Below are 20494 nucleotides of genomic sequence, written 5' to 3'. Positions count from 1 at the left end.
CACTGATCAGTTACAGGTGATGACAGTGTCAAAATCTCTCACAGGCCAAATACAATTCAGTTAATTGTTGCTTGTTCCTCAGACAAAAGTCAGGAGCGTGCACAGCAGAATCATCTGCTGGGTATCAAAACAACACTGCAGAGAATGTTATTCATGCCCCTGCCCTCATGGTTATGGCTGTCACATTTGGCAGTTGTGGCCTCCAGATTTATCTGCAGTGACAGACCTTCAGAAATTGTGGCCACCAGTCTGATTGGGGTTTCGATTTTGGCGGTGACATAACTTCACTCTGTCATATCAGCAGTGGCAGCACCAGTCTTGTGAGCCCTTGGGAGACTGCCAGGCATCAAGGTGGTAACTGCCATAGGAAACATTCAGAAATACCGAGGTGGCCTTCTTGGCAAAGGTCGCTTCTGGTTTCTCACTGGGGACATTCTGCTTTCTCTAGATACCAGAAACACGATGGGCTCTGCCTTCTGGACAGTTCATCCTACTACAGGACCAGGCAAGCTCCTTCCTTCTCTCAGCAGGCTGGCAGGGGTCTAGGCACGTCAACCAGTCTCTTAGCTCCTCCAGCAGAAAGTACAGATGTAGTAAAATAGGTGTTTTTGACCACTAATTTTGTGTTGCACCACTTTGCATCTGGATTAGTTGTTCAGGGTTCACCAGTTGAAGATCACATTTTGTATTCATTTTAGCTGCCTATTGACTTTATCGTAGCGTTAGACATTGCAGTTGAGCAGTGGTTTTCCACATAGTAAACTGCGCTTGTTTTTCGTATTCTTTCTCGCCGAACAGTTAGTCAGTCAGCATGATAAGAATGTACATGTTTTTTCAGTGCAGGGAACGGTTCGGCCTTGGGAGGAGTGCCTTGAGATGTTGGCCAGTTCTCAACGCTTTTCTTCCAACTCTGACCTACAGTAGCCAGCATGTTTGAATATTTCTCTTTCATGGGAGGGGTTTTCTCCAGAATGCCCTTTCGGTTCTATAAGATATAAAAAGGTGGCCCTGCTCAGTAGCTGTGGAATTTCCAAGACCTCGGTCAGGATTAGATGTCAAATGCCTGACATTTGTCCCGTGAGGGTGGATATCTCTTTCTCGCAGTTGAACGGGGTCATATTCTTGCTGGCATGAGAAAGATAAAGAGCTTGGCAGGCCCTAGGGTGATGAATTTTCACTTTATTCTTTGTTTTGCAATTATGATATAGTATACCCACATATATTTGCTATGTACATTGCAGTTGAGAATCATTTTGATATATTTTTCTTTCATTGCTGAGACTATTTTTAACTGTGTTCTTTTGACCTACTAATCTCCTTTTTAGGAACCTCATGGTGAAATAATAATAAATGTCTTCTTTGAACTGAGAAGTGCATTTCAGAGATTTTTGCCAGCTCAGTCATTAGTGAAAGCAAAACAACCGACTTGAGGTGATGTCTCCAAACCTGCAGGAGACTGGCTGTCAGTTAAACACCAGCATCTCTTTGTGTACTGTGCAGAGCACTTCCTCCCTTGGTCAAGAAGACTTTGGGACTGAAAAAAGAGAGGGGGTTTGGATCCCACTTCTATACACATTTTCTAGGCAGGGTATGTGGATCCACTGGCTAAAGTATCAAAATCAGTTTGGATTGGTTCTCTTTAAAATTTTATTTTCAGGCTTCTCTTCAGACATAGCCTTTGTGCAAAGGGATGGTACTCACAGCAGGTAGAAATGAGGATTGCTCAAAGCAGTAGTATGCAAATCATGGGCACAATGAAGTGTCAGATCTTGCCGCCTGGTTGCCATTAGTCTTCCTGCAGCCGTAATCAAATATACAGAGTAGGACCTGCCTAGAAATTTCCTCACACTGAACAACAGAAGCTGTTGCCCCTACCATCTACCAAATGGTAGTGCTCAGGAAAACCTAATCAGTAGTCTTTTGCTACCTAAGTCCAAGTTAGATTTCTAAAGGTAGCCCGGTCTCCATTGATTCTTACTTCAGTGTCTGGGCCTATACAATCCTGCCACAGTTATAGAGACACTTTCACTGTCTAGGGAAGCTGTATTAATTCTCCATCTTGTACCAGAGAAATTAAAAACGTATTCCACTGGCTCCAATGCTCAGACTCACTCAACACAGAGTCCTACTATCACAGTTTGCTACACACTCAATACAAATACATGCACTAGACATGCAATTAAGATGTCAATGTAAGGTTCTAGGTTTTACATAACAGCTGAACTGTACATGAGAGGGGTCAGTAGATGAACCTCTCCCTGAAACTACTGATCTGTAAATCACTGCTGCTGCCACCACCCCTCAAGGGCACACACTCAGTGCATGGACAGTAGTACAATGCCCACGATGGGGGCACGCGTTGAGCCAGTAGGCCACCCACCACTATCCACACTCATGCACTGCTGATGCACTTTCCAGCACTCACATCGATGACAACGTTGTGGCACTTATATTTTGTGGCAAGGGTCAGTCTTATGTCAACGTCTTCCACCAGCTGAACATAGTCCTGGAGAACCTGAAGAGAAGAAGAAACAGATCTTTAATCCAGGCAGAAGTTGAAACTGACAACGTGGTTAATATTATTTGCAATATGGTGCACCAGGCCATGGCACAGTGACTTTTTCAGAGTATCTGACCTTTGAAAGAATTCAGGGCAACATGATGGAGTATTTAGCTAAGTCAGATATGATCTGCAAGAACAGTTCTCATCACAGTACACTGAACTAATGTTTTAGAGTTGAACTAACCTTTTAAGGTCCGGGATTTAAAAGAAGAACTGTGGGTAACAAAGTCCAATTTAAGGGGTGTCTGTTCAAAGAAGAATTCTGGGAATTTTTCAAAGATTTCTGCACACTTTAAAAAAAATATAGGATTACTGTTTTAGTGAAGTGTGCAAATCAGGTCAATAAGCCATTGGTGTTCTCTGGATGCACACTACGGGAAACAGGTATTCAACTATGTTTGTGCTAAAAATAAATGGAATTTATGTATTATTCATTTTAGGTAGATTGATTTTGTTTTTCTGAATGGGGGAGGATTGACAAAAGGAACACATTCAACATAAATTCTGCATCACACACAGGTCCAACTTGAGGAGGCCCTCATAAAAACAAGTTACTTACCTGTACACTATGGTTCTCCGGTATTAATATCTTTCATTGATTCACATACTTGAATCTTTCACGTTGTCATGGAGGGACTCCCACAGTAACAGTAATAAAAAGCACTGCTAATATATAAGCATTATGAATCCCATTGAAAATAATAGACATTGTCAAGAAATTTACATTGTTTTAATGCATCCAAACTTCCACCAGTCAGAGGAGAGACCCTGAAGCACTCATCCCCTGCAGAGTACCCATACCTCAGATTTCAGGCACAAGTGTAAAAACAGAGAAAATAAGCGGCATGAAAAATGTCGAGCCTTAACGGGGAGGAGGGCGGGTCGCATGTGCATCTATGAAAGATATTAATACTGGAGAACCACAGTGTACAATAAGTAGTTCTTTCATAGATTCACATGCTTGACTCAGACTAGCAAGCAGTATTAAGAGAACAATGGAGGCAGGTAAGGCACCATCCCACCATGACAGCTATTACAATTGAGTGTAAACTTCAATCATAAGAATGTTGTACAAAGATGTGAACAAAGGTCGTGTGGCAAGAAGCTAAAATAAAGGTTATATATATATATATATATATATATATATATATATATATATATATATGTGTGTGTATATATGGAAAATGTCACTTACCTAGTGTACATCTGTTCGTGGCATTAGTCGCTGCAGATTCACATGCTGTGCACATCCCGCCATCTGGTGTTGGGCTCGGAGTGTGACAAGTTGTTTTTCTTCGAAGAAGTCTTTTCGAGTCACGAGACCGAGGGACTCCTCCCATTTCGACTCCATTGCGCATGGGCGTCGACTCCATCTTAGATTGCTTTGCCTGCAGAGGGTGAGGTAGGAGTTGTGTATGCTAGTAATAGTGCCCATGCAATGGAGTGAATGCGTATGTACATAATAAAGTTTCAAGTAATATATTTACAAATGTACAAATGTTTAAGATCTACTTCTAAACGGCTACAGGCTCCCGGGGAGGCGGGTGGGCGCATGTGAATCTGCAGCGACTAATGCCACGAACAGATGTACACTGGGTAAGTGACATTTTCCGTTCGATGGCATGTGTAGCTGCAGATACACATGCTGTGCATAGACTAGTAAGCAGTTATCTCCCCAAAAGCGGTGGTTCAGCCTGTAGGAGTTGAAGTAGTTTGAAATAATGTTCTTAGTACAGCTTGACCTACTGTTGCTTGTTGTGCAGTTAGCACATCTACACAGTAGTGCTTGGTAAATGTATGAGGCATAGACCATGTTGCTGCCTTACATATTTTGTTCATTGGAATATTTCCTAGAAAGGCCATGGTAGCACCTTTCTTTCTGGTTGAGTGTGCCTTTGGTGTAATAGGCAGTTCTCTTTTAGTTTTAAGATAGCAGGCTTGAATGCACTTAACTATCCATCTAGCAATGCCTTGTTTTGAAATTGGATTTCCTGTATGAGGTTTTTGAAAGGCGATAAATAGTTGTTTTGTCTTTCGAATTAGTTTTGTTCTGTCAATGTAGTACATTAGTGCTCTTTTGATGTCTAATGTATGTAGTGCTCTTTCAGCTACAGAATCTGGCTGTGGGAAGAACACTGGTAATTCTACCGTTTGATTCAAGTGGAACGGTGAGATTACTTTTGGTAAAAATTTAGGATTGGTCCGTAGAACAACTTTATTTTTGTGTATTTGAATAAATGGTTCTTGAATGGTAAACGCTTGAATTTCACTCACTCTTCTTAGAGATGTGATGGCAATTAAAAAGGCAACTTTCCACGTTAAGTATTGCATTTCACAAGAGTGCATGGGCTCAAAAGGTGGACCCATGAGTCGTGTTAGGACGATATTGAGGTTCCATGAAGGAACTGGTGGTGTTCTTGGTGGTATAATTCTCTTTAGGCCTTCCATAAACGCTTTTATGACTGGTATCCTAAACAATGAAATTGAGTGCGTAATTTGTAGGTAAGCTGAAATTGCCGTAAGATGTATTTTAATGGAAGAGAAAGCTAGGTTAGATTTTTGCAAATGTAGTAAATATCCTACTATCTCTTTTGCAGATGCGTGTAAAGGTTGAATTTGTTTATTATGGCAGTAATAAACAAATCTTTTCCACTTATTTGCATAGCAGTGTCTAGTGGTAGGTTTTCTAGCTTGTTTTATGACCTCCATACATTCCTGTGTGAGGTCTAAGTGCCCGAATTCTAGGATTTCAGGAGCCAAATTGCTAGATTCAACGATGCTGGATTTGGATATCTGATCTGTTGTTTGTGTTGTGTTGTGTTAACAGATCTGGCCTGTTTGGCAGTTTGACATGAGGTACTACTGAAAGGTCTAGTAGTGTTGTGTACCAAGGTTGCCTTGCCCATGTTGGTGCTATTAGTATGAGTTTGAGTTTGTTTTGACTCAACTTGTTTACTAGATATGGAAGAAGTGGGAGAGGGGGAAAAGCGTACGCAAATATCCCTGACCAGTTCATCCATAGTGCATTGCCCTGAGACTGATGTTGTGGGTACCTGGATGCGAAGTTTTGGCATTTTGAGTTTTCTTTTGTTGCAAATAGATCTATTTGTGGCGTTCCCCACATTCTGAAGTAAGTGTTCAGTATTTGGGGGTGAATTTCCCATTCGTGGATCTGTTGGTGATCCCGAGAGAGATTGTCTGCTAACTGATTCTGAATCCCTGGAATAAATTGTGCTATTAGGCGAATGTGGTTGTGAATCGCCCAATGCCATATTTTTTGTGTTAGGAGACACAACTGTGTCGAGTGTGTTCCTCCTTGTTTGTTTAGGTAATACATTGTTGTCATGTTGTCTGTTTTGACAAGAGTGTATTTGTGGGTTATTATGGGTTGAAATGCTTTCAGCGCTAGAAACACAGCTAACAGTTCTAAGTGGTTTAAATGAAACTGTCTTTGCTGAATGTTCCATTGTCCTTGGATGCTGTGCTGATTGAGGTGTGCTCCCCACCCTGTCATGGATGCATCTGTTGTTATTACGTATTGTGGCACTGGGTCTTGAAAAGGCCGCCCTTGGTTTAAATTTATACTGTTCCACCATTGAAGCGAGATGTATGTTTGGCGGTCTATCAACACCAGATCTAGAAGTTGACCCTGTGCCTGAGACCACTGTGATGCTAGGCACTGTTGTAAGGGCCGCATGTGCAACCTTGCGTTTGGGACAATGGCTATGCATGAGGACATCATGCCTAAGAGTTTCATTACTAATTTGACCTGTATCTTTTGGTTTGGATACATGGCTTGTATTACATTGTGGAATGTTTGGACTCTTTGTGGACTTGGAGTGGCAATTCCTTTTACTGTGTTGATTGTTGCTCCTAGGTATTGCTGTGTTTGACACGGCAGAAGGTGTGACTTTGAGTAATTGATTGAGAAACCTAGTTTGTGTAGGGTTTCTATGACATAATTTGTGTGTTGTGAACACTGTATTTGCGTGTTGGTTTTGATTAACCAATCGTCTAGGTACGGGAACACATGTATTTGCTGCCTTCTGATATGTGCAGCTACTACTGCTAGACATTTTGTAAAAACTCTTGGCGCAGTCGTTATTCCGAATGGCAACACTTTGAATTGGTAATGTATCCCTTGGAATCCAAACCTTAGATACTTTCTGTGTGAAGGATGTATTGGTATATGGAAATATGCATCCTTTAGATCTAGTGTTGTCATGTAGTCTTGTTGTTTGAGCGTTGGTATTACTTTTTGTAATGTAACCATGTGAAAATGGTCTGATTTGATGTATGTATTTAATATTCGGAGATCTAGTATAGGTCTTAGAGTTTTGTCCTTTTTGGGTATCAGAAAGTGCAGTGAGTAAACTCCTGTGTTTAGTTCTTGTTTTGGTACTAATTCTATTGCTTCTTTTTGGAGCAATGCTTGAACTTCTAATCCTAGAAGATTTCAATGTTGTTTTGACATACTGTTTGTTTTCGGTGGGACTGTTGGAGGGAATTCGCGAAATTCTATGCAATAACCATGCTGGATAATTGCTAGTACCCAAGTATCTGTTGTTATCTCCTCCCAATGTTTGTAAAATTGGCTTAGTCTTCCCCCCACAGGTGTTATGTGATGGGGATGTGTGACTTGTAAGTCACTGCTTATTTTGAGGACTTTTGGGGCTTTGGAATTTTCCTCTATTTTTTTGGAATTGTCCCCCTCTATATTGCCCCCGAAAACTTCCCCGCTGATATTGGCTTTAGTAAGTGGGCCTTGTTTGAGATGTTGTGGTTTCTGTAGGTTGTCCTCGAAACCCTCCCCTAAAAGGTGTTTTGCAAAATGTGCCTCTGCTCTGCGGGGAGTAGAGTGCGCCCATAGCTTTTGCCGTATCAGTGTCTTTCTTGAGTTTATCAATAGCAGTGTCGACTTCCGGCCCAAACAACTGCTGTTCATTAAATGGCATATTTAGCACGGCTTTTTGAATTTCCGGCTTGAAACCTGATGTGCGTAGCCATGCATGCTTTCTTATTGTTATTGCAGTATTTACTGTCCTTGCAGCCGTATCTGCTGCATCCATTGAAGACCGTATCTGATTATTAGAGATACTTTGTCCTTCTTCCACCACTTGTTGTGCTCTTTTTTGGAACTCCTTGGGTAAGTGTTCTATCAAATGTTGCATCTCATCCCAGTGAGCTCTATCATATCTTGCCAAAAGTGCTTGTGAATTGGCAATGCGCCATTGGTTTGCTGCTTGTGCTGCAACCCTTTTGCCCGCAGCATCAAATTTGCAACTCTCTTTGTCTGGAGGTGGTGCGTCCCCCGAGGTATGAGAGTTTGCTCTCTTAAGAGCTGCCCCGACAACTACTGAGTCCGGTGTTAACTGGGTTGTAACATAAACAGGATCTGTTGGCGGTGGCCTGTACTTTTTCTCCACCCTTGGAGTTATAGCTCGGCCTTTAACAGGATCCTGAAAGATTTGTTTTGAATGTTTTAGCATTCCTGGGAGCATAGGTAGTCTTTGGTATTGGCTATGAGTGGAGGATAGCGTGTTAAACAAAAAGTCATCCTCAATTGGTTCGGAATGCAAGGTGACGTTATGGAAAGCAGCTGCCCTTGCGATCACCTGTGTGTAAGATGTACTGTCCTCAGGAGGGGACAGCCTGGCAGGGTACGAGTCTGGGCTGTTGTCCGATACTGGAGCATCGTAAAGGTCCCATGCATCGGGATCATCTTGACTCATGGCAGTATGAGTCGGGGAGTGCATCAGTGGTGGAGTTGCTACTGGTGATGTGTGCACTGATGGTGGTGGAGACGGTGGTGGAGTTGTTTTCTTTGCCACCTTTGCCTGTGGCTCCTTGTCCTTTTTTTGAAAGGCAAGTTTTCTTTTTATTTTAATTGGGGGAAGAGTGGTTATCTTTCCTGTGTCTTGATTAATGTGGAGCCTTCTTTGAGTATAGTCTGGCTCTACAGCTTGAAGTTCCTCTCCAAATCTATGTTTTTGCATTTGGTTGGACAATCCTTGTTCCTTTGTATAGGAACCTGTTTTCGGCTCCGAGGCTGGATGTTTCGGAACCGAAAATTTTTCGGATGTCTTTTTAGGCTCCGAAGAAACCTTTGTAATTTTCGGCGTGGAGGTTTCTCGGTGCCAAATTTGTTCGGTGCCGCTGTCACGGTGTCGAAATTTCTCTGAGCCGATGTCTCGGGTCCGAGATTGCTGTGTGGCGGTATCTCGACCGGAGTCGGATGACTTCGACACCAGCGTGCCCTTTTTCGGTGCCTTGGCTCGGTCACCTATTTTTTGAGTTAAGCATGGCCTGTTGGCGGTGGCGTCCCCTGGGCTTTTGTTGACTTCTCGTGAGTCTTATGTTTTGATGTCTTACTCACGGTTTTCGGCATTTCTTCGGCCTCGAGCTCTTCCGAGTCCGACTCGTGGATAGAGAAAGCTTCCTCTTCCTCTTCGAAAACCTCTTGTCCTGTCGGCGTCGACGCCATCTGCAGTCTTCTGGCTCTTCGGTCTCTTAACGTCTTTCTGGACCGAAACGCTCGACAGGCCTCACAAGTATCTTCCTTGTGCTCTGGGGACAAGCACAAGTTACAGACCAGATGCTGATCCGTATACGGATACTTGTTATGGCATTTTGGACAGAAGCGGAATGGGGTCGTTCCATCAGCCTTGAAGTCGCACGTGGCTGGGCCAACCAGGCCCCGAGGGGGGATCGAAAAAAAACCAAAGGGCCACCGGAGCTCTTCAAAATTCGGTGTTGATCTGTTGTAGCTAACCCGATACCGAACGCAAACAATACCAATGTTTTTTCCGAGATTCTAACTAACTTTCCGACCCGAAACACTGAGCGAAAAGGAACACGTCCAAACCCGATGGCGGAAAAAAACCAATCTAAGATGGAGTCGACGCCCATGCGCAATGGAGTCGAAATGGGAGGAGTCCCTCGGTCTTGTGACTCGAAAAGACTTCTTCGAAGAAAAACAACTTGTAACACTCCGAGCCCAACACCAGATGGCGGGATGTGCACAGCATGTGTATCTGCAGCTACACATGCCATCGAACATATATATGTATATATACATACATATATATATAATAAAACAACAAGAGAAAGATATATCATAACCAAGAAATATGAGCAAAAAACTCAAAATTGCATGATTTAGGAAAACAGGTGCCATAATGCAGCCTGTCCGACTGCCACATCAGTTTTTTTCTAGGAATCCAGGTAGAAGTGCTTTGTGAAGGTATGGCATTAATGCACGTTGCTGCCTGGCAGATGTCAGGCAATGTTACCCTTGCAAACAAGGCTGAAAAATCAGCGACCTTCCATGTAGTTTGCCTTCACTTTTGCCAACAGCAGTTCTCCTGCTCGTTCATGGCAGAACATGATAGTTGCAGACACCCAGCAAGCGATAATCCCTCGTGACAGAGCTTGTCCTTTCCTTGGCGAGGCGAAAGAAATCAGGAGCTCATCAGATTTCCTGAAAACCTTAGTTCTGTTGATGTAAAACTTGAGACAGCATCTATCTCATGAGAATGTAAGGCTGGCGCAGATGGATTACTGAAGAATGCTGGTAATATGATGGGCTCACTGAAGTGAAAAGGTGTTGGCCCTTTCAGGATGAACTTAGTGTTGGTTCTCAAAATGACTCTATCCTCTTGAAACTGCAAAAATGGCCTGTGAGCTGTCAAGGTTTGAATTTCACTTATTCTCCTTGCAGAAGTGAGTGCCAAAAGAAAAGTTACTTTCCAGTACAAAAATTTCAATTCAGCCTTATGAATTGGTTTGAAAGGATCCCTCATTAGTTAAGATAAGATTGTGTTTAGCTGCCATACCACAGGCGAGGCTTTACTGGAGGGTAGACCTGAAGAACGAGTTACTTACCTTCGGTAACGACTTTTCTGGTGGATACATTAGCTACCTGTGGATTCCTCACCTAATGAATACTCCCATGGTGCCAGCATTCGACGGAAATCTTCTTCCTAGCTTCTGCACGTCGACGAGGACGTCACTCTGCCCGCGCGACGCCGTCTGACGTCATACAGGCAATAAGAGGTCCTCGCCGACGTGCCGACGTCAGTACCAACATTTTTTTACGTGCATGAGAATAATAACCCAATGCAATGAAAGAGCAAGGCAACATCCCATAACATTGTAAATCACACAACATTGCAATAAAATGGCTGTAGATTTAATATAACTCTCCTTTTTTTTTTTTTTTTTTTTAAATCAAACAAACAAATATATGCAAATCATGTATATACAAAAAGTGGCCAACTTAGCTCTGGTGGAATGAGCTCTAATGCCATCAGGAGGATCCTTCTTTGCCAAAGAGTAACAGATTTTAATGCAAAGAACAACCCACCTGGAGAGTGTTCTCTTGTGGACTGCCTTTCCTCTCCTCTTGCCCACGTATCCGATGAACAGCTGATCCTCCAGCCTGAAATCCTTCGTTCTATCAATGAAGAAGCTTAACGCCCTCTTTGGGTCCAAGCGATGTAGTCTCTCTTCCTCCTTAGAAGGATGAGGCGGAGGATAGAACGTGGACAAAGTAATTGTCTGGGCCAAATGGAAAGGTGAAACAACCTTCGGGAGGAAAGCAGCCTTGGTCCTCAACACCACCTTATCCCCATAAAAAGTTGTATAAGGGGGTTTTACCGATAAGGCTTGCAACTCACTCACTCTCCTTGCAGATGTTATAGCCACCAGGAAGACTGTTTTAATAACTAAATACCTTAAGGGGCAAGAATGCATAGGCTCAAAAGGGGACCCCATAAGGAAAGTAAGGACCAAGGACAAATCCCATTGAGGCATAACGAATGGTTTTGGAGGATATTTATTTAGAAGACCTTTCAAGAATCTGAGAACAATAGGGGATTTAAATAACGATGGTTGGTCTGGAAGACAAATGAAGGCTGACAAAGCCGACAAATAACCCTTAATGGTAGCCACTGCACAACCTTTCTGCGCTAGAGACAGAGCAAAAGACAAAACGTCCGACAGATGAGCATGTAAGGGATCAATCTGTCTCTCTCCACACCACATAACAAATTGAGACCACCTATTAGCGTAGATAGATTTAGTGGAGTGTTGCCTGGCCGCTAATATAACATCCACTACATCAGGCGGGAGAGAGAAGGAACTCAGGTTGCCCCGTTCAATCTCCAGGCATGTAGGTGTAGACTCTGGAGGTTGGGGTGTAAAACCTGCCCCTGCGACTGCGAGAGGAGGTCTGCCCTGAGAGGGAGACGGAGCGGAGGGCACAGCGAGAGTTGGAGAAGGTCGGAGTACCACACCCTCCTTGGCCAATCCAGAGCTATTAAGATGACTTGGGCCCGGTCTTGGCGAATCTTCCTCAACACTCGGGGGGAAACGCGTAAAGCAACTGGTCGCACCAGGTTATCAGAAACGCGTCCCCCAATGCTCCCTGCACCGGATACTGGAGGCTGCAGAATAACGGACAATGCGCGTTCTCCAGAGTGGCAAACAGATCTATCCGAGGAAACCCCCACATCTGGAAGATTAAACGGACTTGATCTGGATGGAGACGCCACTCGTGGTCGGCCGAGAATTGGCGACTGAGACTGTCCGCACGTACATTCAAGACCCCGGCCAGATGATTTGCTACCAAGCAAATCTGATGGTCCTTTGCCCAGGACCATAGTCGAAGAGCTTCTCTGCAGAGAAGGTACGACCCTACTCCTCCCTGTTTGTTTATGTACCACATCGTGGTAGTATTGTCCGTCAGGACCTGTACCGACTGACCACGAAGGGAAGGGAGGAAGGCCTTGAGAGCCAGACGTACAGCCCGTAACTCTAACAGATTGATATGAAACATCTGTTCCTCTGGAGACCAAAGTCCTTTGATCTCCAGATCCCCCAGATGAGCTCCCCACCCTAGAGTGGAAGCATCCGTTATAACCGTGGCCACTGGTGGCGACTGCGCGAACGGCTTTCCTTGTGAAAGATTGTTGCTCGCAATCCACCACTTCAAGTCCACAGCAGCATCTCTGGAGATCTTGACCACACCTTCGAGATCTCCTTTGTGTTGAGACCACTGCCTTCGGAGGCACCACTGAAGAGCCCTCATGTGCCAGCGAGCATGCGTGACCAACAGTATGCAGGAGGCAAACAGACCGAGCAGACGAAGGACCTTGAGGACTGGAATGACCGCTCCACCTTGAAACATTGGAACCAACGCCTGAATGTCTTGAATCCGCTGAGGCGGAGGAAAGGCTCGATTCAATGTTGTATCCAGTACTGCCCCTATGAACAGGAGGCGCTGAGAGGGCTCCAGGTGAGATTTGGGCACGTTCACCGAAAAGCCCAGGTCGAACAACAACTGGGTTGTTGACTGCAGATGATGCAACACAAGCTCCGGAGACTTGGCTTTGATCAACCAGTCGTCCAAGTAAGGGAATACTGCTATCCCCTTCCTTCTGAGCTCTGCCGCAACCACCGACATCACCTTCGTGAAAACTCGAGGTGCTGAAGTAAGACCAAACGGGAGGACCGCAAACTGATAGTGCTGCGACCCTACCACAAACCGGAGATACTTCCTGTGCGACTTGAGTATCGGGATATGAAAATAAGCGTCCTGCAAGTCGACAGACACCATCCAATCTTCTTTGTTCAATGCCAAAAGCACCTGTGCTAGGGTCAGCATCTTGAACTTTTCCTGTTTGAGGAACCAATTCAAGATCCTCAGATCCAGGATCGGTCTCAACCGACCATCCTTCTTGGGAATCAGGAAGTACCTTGAGTAACAACCTCGACCCCTTTCCTGCCCTGGGACCAACTCCACCGCGCCCTTTGAAAGGAGGACTTGAACCTCCTGTTCTAGCAACAGGAGGTGTTCTTCTGAACAATAAGATGGGCGGGGCGGGATGGGGGGCGGAACTCCCGAAAGGGAAGGGTGTAGCCTTTTCCCACAACACTGATAACCCAAGTGTCCGTTGTAATAGTCTCCCACTTGTGGAGAAAATGCTGTAACCTTCCCCCTACAGGAGAGGAGTGAGTGGGAAATGGTGGAAGCCTAAGACTGCTTTCCCTGCTGCACCCCTCCAGAGGACGAGGAAGAGGCAGAGTGCTGTTGAGAGGCTCCTCTGGTGCGGGCCCTACCTCTCCCTCTGAATGATCTATAGGGGTGGGAAGAGGGGGGTTGCTGGAATCTCCCCCGAAAGGAAGAGGAGGAAGAGCCACGCCCAAATCCACGAAACCTCCTGAAAAACCTGGAAGAGGCAGAGGAAGAAGGAGCTTGCAGCCCTAACGATTTGGCTGTGGCCCTGCTCTCTTTAAATCGCTCCAAGGCCGAATCTGCCTTGGCTCCAAACAGTTTGTCCCCATCAAACGGGAGGTCCAATAGGGTCGACTGCACGTCCGCAGAAAACCCTGAATTACGGAGCCAGGCCTGTCTCCTTGCCACCACAGCCGTGCCCATCGCCCTAGCCACCGAGTCGGTCGTGTCCAGTCCAGACTGGATAATCTGGGTTGCGGCAGCCTGGGCGTCCGAGACAACATCCAAGAGTCCCTGGGGAAGCTCCGTAAATGAAGATGAAATATCGTCCATAAGAGCATGGATGTATCTCCCCAGAATGCAAGTTGCATTGGTGGCCTTCAACGCCAAACTGCAAGATGAAAATATTTTCTTGGATTGTGCATCCAGCTTTTTGGAGTCCCTGTCTCCAGGTACCGTCGGGAAAGATCCAGGCGCTGACTTCGATGAACAGGAGGCTTGCACCACCAAGCTCTCCGGCGTAGGGTGTCTAGAAAGAAAGCCAGGGTCAGATGGTGCAGCTCGATATCTCCTGGCCACAGCCCTATGAACCGCTGAGGAAGATACTGGCTTCTTACACACCTCCAACACCGGATCAAGCAAAGCCTCATTAAACGGCAAGAGAGGCTCCGCTGCAGCAGAGGCCGGATGTAATACCTCTGTCAATAAATTCTGCTTTGCCTCTGCCGCCGGCAAAGGCAGGTCCAGAAAGTTAGCTGCCTTCCTTACCACAGCGTGAAAGGTAGCAGCCTCCTCCGTATACTCCCCTGGAGATGAAAGGTCCCACTCAGGGGAAGTATCCAGCCCACTGGCCGTATCCAGACCATGCAATCCATCACCAGAGTCCTCAACCTCTCCTTCCTCCAGGACTCATTGGTACTCCTGCTCTTCCAAAAGACGGAGAGCACGCCTCCTCGAATGTAGTCTCTGCTCGATACGCGGAGTCGACATGGCCTCCGCCGAAGTCGAAGATCGGCGCCGATCTCCAGCAGTATCCGACGCCGCGTCCGGTGCCACAGGCAGCTTCGGTGCCGTTGAAGGAGCAGGACGAAGAGATCTTGGAGCCGATGGACCCACCGGAGTCACAGGACGAAATCCTGACGTCGACGGGATGGAAACCTCCGGGGCCAATCCCTCTGAAGCCGACACCGGCGCCGAGCCCACATTCCCAAAAGGGAGAAAGGGCATAAAGGGTGCCGGCCGTAGAGGCGCAGGATCACCCAATGAAAAGGCCAAAGGCCCCGAAGGACAAGCCGGAGCACCCCCTGGAGCCATCTGTTGAAAGATGGTATGCATCGCATTCAGGAATGCAGTACTATCGGCTCCAGGGGTGGGAAAAGCCGGATACTGGGGTGCCTGGATCGAAGGCGACCCCGACCTCGACGTCTGCGACGCCGGAGACAACACCAGAGGCTGCATCACCTCAATCACAGACACCTGTCCAGGCGAAGTCGGTGACGCCGGAGAGGGCAACGGCGTCGATGGATGCGGCGTGACCGTGGGACTGACCTCCCAAGTTCTCCGACGCTGAGCCGAAGGCGACCTCGAACGAGTCTCCTTGCTGGAATGACGCCGTGAATCTCTACGGCGCCGGGTGTCTCGATGACGCCGATGAGACCTTGGCGAAGAAGACTTTTTATGATGTTTTTCCTTTCTCTTCGACTTCGCCATGAATAGTTTAGCCTCACGTTCTTTGAGGGCCTTCGGGTTCATGTGCTGACATGAATCTAAAGTCACGACGTCGTGGTCGGAGCTCAAACACCATAGACAGTCGGAGTGAGGATCTGTAACGGACATCTTGCCCCCACACTCTCGACAGGGCTTGAAACTTCCTCTGAGACATTATTACCGCTGAGAAGAACTTCGCAGCAGAAAATACACTGTAGCTACGAAAGTAACAGTAGCTCCCTCGAAGATAACCGTTTTGAATGCACGGAAAAGGGAACTGACGTCGGCACGTCGGCGAGGACCTCTTATTGCCTGTATGACGTCAGACGGCGTCGCGCGGGCTAGAGTGACGTCCTCGTCGACGTGCAGAAGCTAGGAAGAAGATTTCCGTCGAATGCTGGCGCCATGGGAGTATTCATTAGGTGAGGAATCCACAGGTAGTTGTATCCATCAGAAACAGGCCCTTCATAAACTCCTAAACTAGTCTGTAAGACCATAACAAAATCTTCCCTTTACTCCTCATCTGGAAATAGCCACCCAGTAGACTTTAATAGATAAGGGAGTCAGTCCAGAGTCTGCAAGCTGCAGAAGATCAGGAAGAATCTGCTCCAGACAAGATGTGATGGGATATCGAGACTGAAAGCTACACCAGGAGCAAAACCTCTTCCATTTTGCAGAATAACATTTACTTGTGGATTCAGCACAAGCATGTTGAAGAACGACTCTGCAATCCTCAGACAGGTTTGGTGTTCTGAACTCATTGCCATGAGGAGCCAGGTGGCTAAGTTGAGAGATCGTATCCATGGATGAAGGACCTGCCCCTTCCTCAGTGACAAAAGATACTCCAATGGTTGGAATGGAAGGTGTGAGCACTGTAATAGAAACATGGTGAACCAGTACTGTCTTTGCCATGCTAGGGCTATGAGTTTGAGATGGCAAGGTTCCTGCTTCATTTTGACGTTGACTTTGGGAATGAGTGGGAAATAGAGGAAAAGTATACACAAACATTCCTATCCATCTTAGGTGGAATGCATTTCTCTAATAACCTAACCCGGATAAGGGTACCTGCAGACATACAATTTGCATTTCTTGTTGTGAAGGGTAGCAAAAAGATCCAGGTTTGGAGACCACCAATGCTGAAACACCTGCATCAACTGCTGCTGATCGTGTTCCCACTCGTGGCACTGTTTGTCTGTTCTGCTTAAGGTATCAGCCCATTTGTTCTGTACCCCTGGGACATGCTCTATCTTCAAGTTAATGTTGTTGGTAAGTAACCATTCCAAAATCTGTTGTGCTTGAGCCGAAAGGATCTGCAAATTTGTTCCTCCATGTTTGGTGACATAAAACACGGAGATAGTGTTGTCCGTTCTCACCAAAACCGAGGAGTTGTGAAGCCTGGGAAGGAAGGCCTGAAGGCCTAGAAAAACTGCTTTAGGAGATTTATGTGTGACAAAGCCTCTTGGGCGGTCCATTTCCTCTGGATTTCTAAGTCTTGCAGGTGAGCCCCCCAGCCTTCTAGGGAGGCGTCTGCCATCATCACTAATTGAGGTTGTACGGGAATGAATGAGAGACTGTGTAAGATGTTGTCTGTGTCCATCCACCAAGACATTGTTGACTTCATCTCTGATGTGATTACAATTGTATCCTCGAAGCTGCACTGGCACTGAACCTATTGCTCATCCAGCTGTTCCTGCAATGGTCGCATATGAAGACGGCAGTTTGGAATCAAAGGGATGCAGGATGACATCACCCCCAACATTGACTTGTACTTCCGCACAGAATTGAATCTTTTTGCCGAGAGAGATGCTGTTATTGCCTTGAGGCGATGAATCCTTTCTGCAGTGGGGAAGGCCATAGCAATTTCCATATCTATAATTGCTTCCAGAAAGACTGCTTGCTTAGATGGAATCAAGGAAGATTTCTCCTTGTTCAGTTTGAGGCCTAGAGTTTGGAATAGCTTCAGACAGGCATGAGTTGATTTTCTTGCCAAGTGATAAGTGGCTCCTTTTACGAGCTAGTCGTCGAGGTAAGTAAAAACCTAGTGTCCTGATCTTCTCAGAAAAGCCACCCCGTGTTATGCTGACCTGACAGGACTTCCTCTATTGCATTCTTGGAGAGAAGCAAATGGATTTCCTGGTTCAGCAGAGCAAGGTGGCGGTGCCCTGTTCTGGATAGTGGAAAATTGGAAACATTTGAAATAATTCCAGGGTGTGACCGTGCCGGATTACATCTAAAACCCATTTGTTGGAAGAGATGTTCTTCCAACAATTGTAAAATTTGGAGAGGGAACTTCGGAATTGTTGTGGGACAGAGGCGACCGGTGCCTGGGGCGCATCATTGTCACCTATATGTGTCCTGTGACTTTCCTCCAGCAGGTGGATGCCTACGTGCTGCCTGCCTAGGGTAAGAGGATGTTGCAGTAGTCTGGTATGTTTGCTGTGAAGGATATGATGAGCAAAAACCCTGCTGGGACTAAGGCTGGTACCTGGGTTGCTGGTAAGGAATTTGAGAGGCAAACTGTCCTTTGCATCTGCCTCCCCGAAAGGGTTTAAAATGTCTCTGAGCGGTTTAAGCATCCGATTTCATGGACTGCAAAGCATCGTCCACATGCTTTCCGGAAAATATTTTTCCCCACTGAATGGCACGTCAAGGATTTTTGCTTGCACTTCAGGGTGAAATGATGCTTTTAACCAGCCCTTATGACGTAAGACAGCCCCTCATTGCCATCTGACGAAGGGCAGTAGGAAAAATGTCCATGGACGCATCAATGATCTCCAAAGAGGGCTATTCCAGAAACGCTGACATGTCAGACCACATTTGATGGTCATATCTCCCCAAGATAACCAATGCACTGGAGGCTCTTATTGATGTTGCACCCATGGCTGAGAACCGCTTCCCTATATTGTCCAATCTGTGACCCTCTTTGTCTGGAGGGGGAGCATGGAGAAGATGGATTTTTAGCCTGCTGTCAGGCTGCTTGCATTATAACAGAGTCAGGTCGAGGCTATAAGGCACATTGGTGTATTGTCAGGGGCCTTACATTTCTTGTCCAGTTTTGGAACAACAGAAGCCACTGAAGCTGGTGCTTTCATTAATTTTAACTCCTCTTGCCCGATATATTCCACAATGGGGATAGATCGTAGTATGCGTTGAGCTGAATCTTTGAAATCATAAAGAAAACATTTGGTTTGCTTAGCCGGGAGTGGCAAATGGAAACCTGTGGACGCTCGTTCCATGAGCTCATGAAAGCCACCTATATCAGTTGGGGGGGGCGAGTCCGCTGGAGCTGGGATAGGAAATGCAGATATTGGTGCAATGTAGTAATCTGGATTTTCTTCACACATGGTTCCTTAAAAGGTGTGACAGGAACCAATGCAGGTGAGGAGGTAGATCTTCTATGAGAGGGTCAAGTCTGATCCTTGCTCCTCGACCTCTGAACACTGGTCTCCCTGTTACGGGATTTTGCCCTCTTGGAATCTTTCCCACATGAGGGAGAGGCCTCATTTTTACTTTTTTGAGGAAGAATGTCCTCCTTTTTCTCACTCAGAATGAGCTTTTTTTCCCCTCTAAAGCCAGAGAAGAAGCCTGGCCTTACGGTTCTTGGGGGTCTTGGCTGAGAAATTACGACAGTACTTGCACTCTATTGGTTTGTGCTGAGGGTAAAGGCAGTACAAACATTCCTTGTGGGGGTCCTCAGAGAAGAGTCTTGATTTCTCACAGGACTTACAAGGCCTGAAAAGCTTTTTCTTGGATCCCTTAGTCATGCCCAAAATAGGAAATAATTCTTCCCAGCTGTAACTCAGATGCTGCCTGGAGGTTTAGAAATTGTTTGAAGAGTTGAGGGGTCAAACGTTTACAGAGGAAACACTGACTGAGCAGAGCTCAAGGACAATCCCTAACACACGACATGCGGTAAGAAATCTAAGGTATAGTGGCTCTGCAGGGGATGAGTGCTTCAGGGTCTCTGCTCTGACTGGTTGAAGTCTGGATGAATTAAAACAATATCAATTTGTTTGCAATGTCAATTGTTTTCAGTGGGATTCCTAAATCATATGTAGTAGCACTGCTTTTTATTACTATTACTGGGGACCCCCTCCATGACGACGGGGAAGATTCAAGCATGTGAATCTATGAAAGATATAATACTAGACAATTAAAGCATTAATCTTTTTAGGAATCACCATTTGCTTATCTACAGAACACCTTAGTATTTGGCATAAATACATATGTAGCTAGCTTTCTTCCTTCAGGATTTTTAACCAAAAGCCCTTTGTACAACTGTTTGCACAACGATCAGATTACAAGTTTTCTAGTAATAACCACACTACCCACCATCATTCCCATGTAAATTTTAGCAGGTGAAACCTGTCAAATGTTATTGACGAAAAGTACACCGTAAATATTGGCACATGTGGATTACAAAGGACCAAAATCCACGTGTCATGCACCACTTTAAAGGGTGCAACTTGTAATAGGCATCAGATTTTAAAAGGTGCAATCATTTTTGGATCCCCAGTCGGACCACTTCTAATGAGTGGCCTTCTAATTTTACTGGAATTATGAAGTTAAAAATATTGTTTGCTTAAGTGCCCAAGAATAGATAAAATAATTCTGAAATTGATGCACCTTGCTGATAATATTGGGGTGAGCCCAAAATGAGGTACTTTTAGATGCATTCTATTTCAGCAGAATGAGCGACGAGTATTCTGAATTCATACCTTGATTCTTTGTGATGTACTGTATCTTCTTTAGGAACTGTTTATGGGACAGCAATACAGACAAAGGAGCTGGAGTAAGGGAGTTGTCCAGTGCAAAAAAACAACTGACCTAGCCCCATTGGCATGCTTGGGTCAAAAGCCCCTCCAGTCTACCTGGCTTTAGGGTAGTGTGCCTCGCCTATGGGCAAAAAACTAGACTTAGGAGTCGAGTATGTGTGCTGCATAAGAGTGGCACAGTCCAGCAGGTGTCCAGTTGCTCAGTACTGCCAA

The 20494-nt window shown here is 45.6% G+C and overlaps 1 protein-coding gene across 3 annotated transcripts in view; it reads right to left on the bottom strand.

The window, feature by feature from the left end:
- The window catches only part of VIPAS39 (VPS33B interacting protein, apical-basolateral polarity regulator, spe-39 homolog), a 299691-nt gene that overhangs the window by 18429 nt on the left and 260768 nt on the right, over positions 1-20494 (bottom strand). For all 3 annotated transcript variants that reach the window (XM_069208408.1, XM_069208409.1, XM_069208407.1), the window contains one exon: positions 2426-2515. In XM_069208408.1, the coding sequence (XP_069064509.1) occupies positions 2426-2515 (90 nt within the window). The remainder of the gene's footprint in view (positions 1-2425; positions 2516-20494) is intronic.

This window comes from Pleurodeles waltl, chromosome 9, assembly GCF_031143425.1.
Source record: "Pleurodeles waltl isolate 20211129_DDA chromosome 9, aPleWal1.hap1.20221129, whole genome shotgun sequence".
Taxonomy (NCBI): domain Eukaryota; kingdom Metazoa; phylum Chordata; class Amphibia; order Caudata; family Salamandridae; genus Pleurodeles; species Pleurodeles waltl.
Note: the sequence above shows the minus strand (reverse complement) of the source record. Positions and strands in the feature narration are given on the sequence as shown.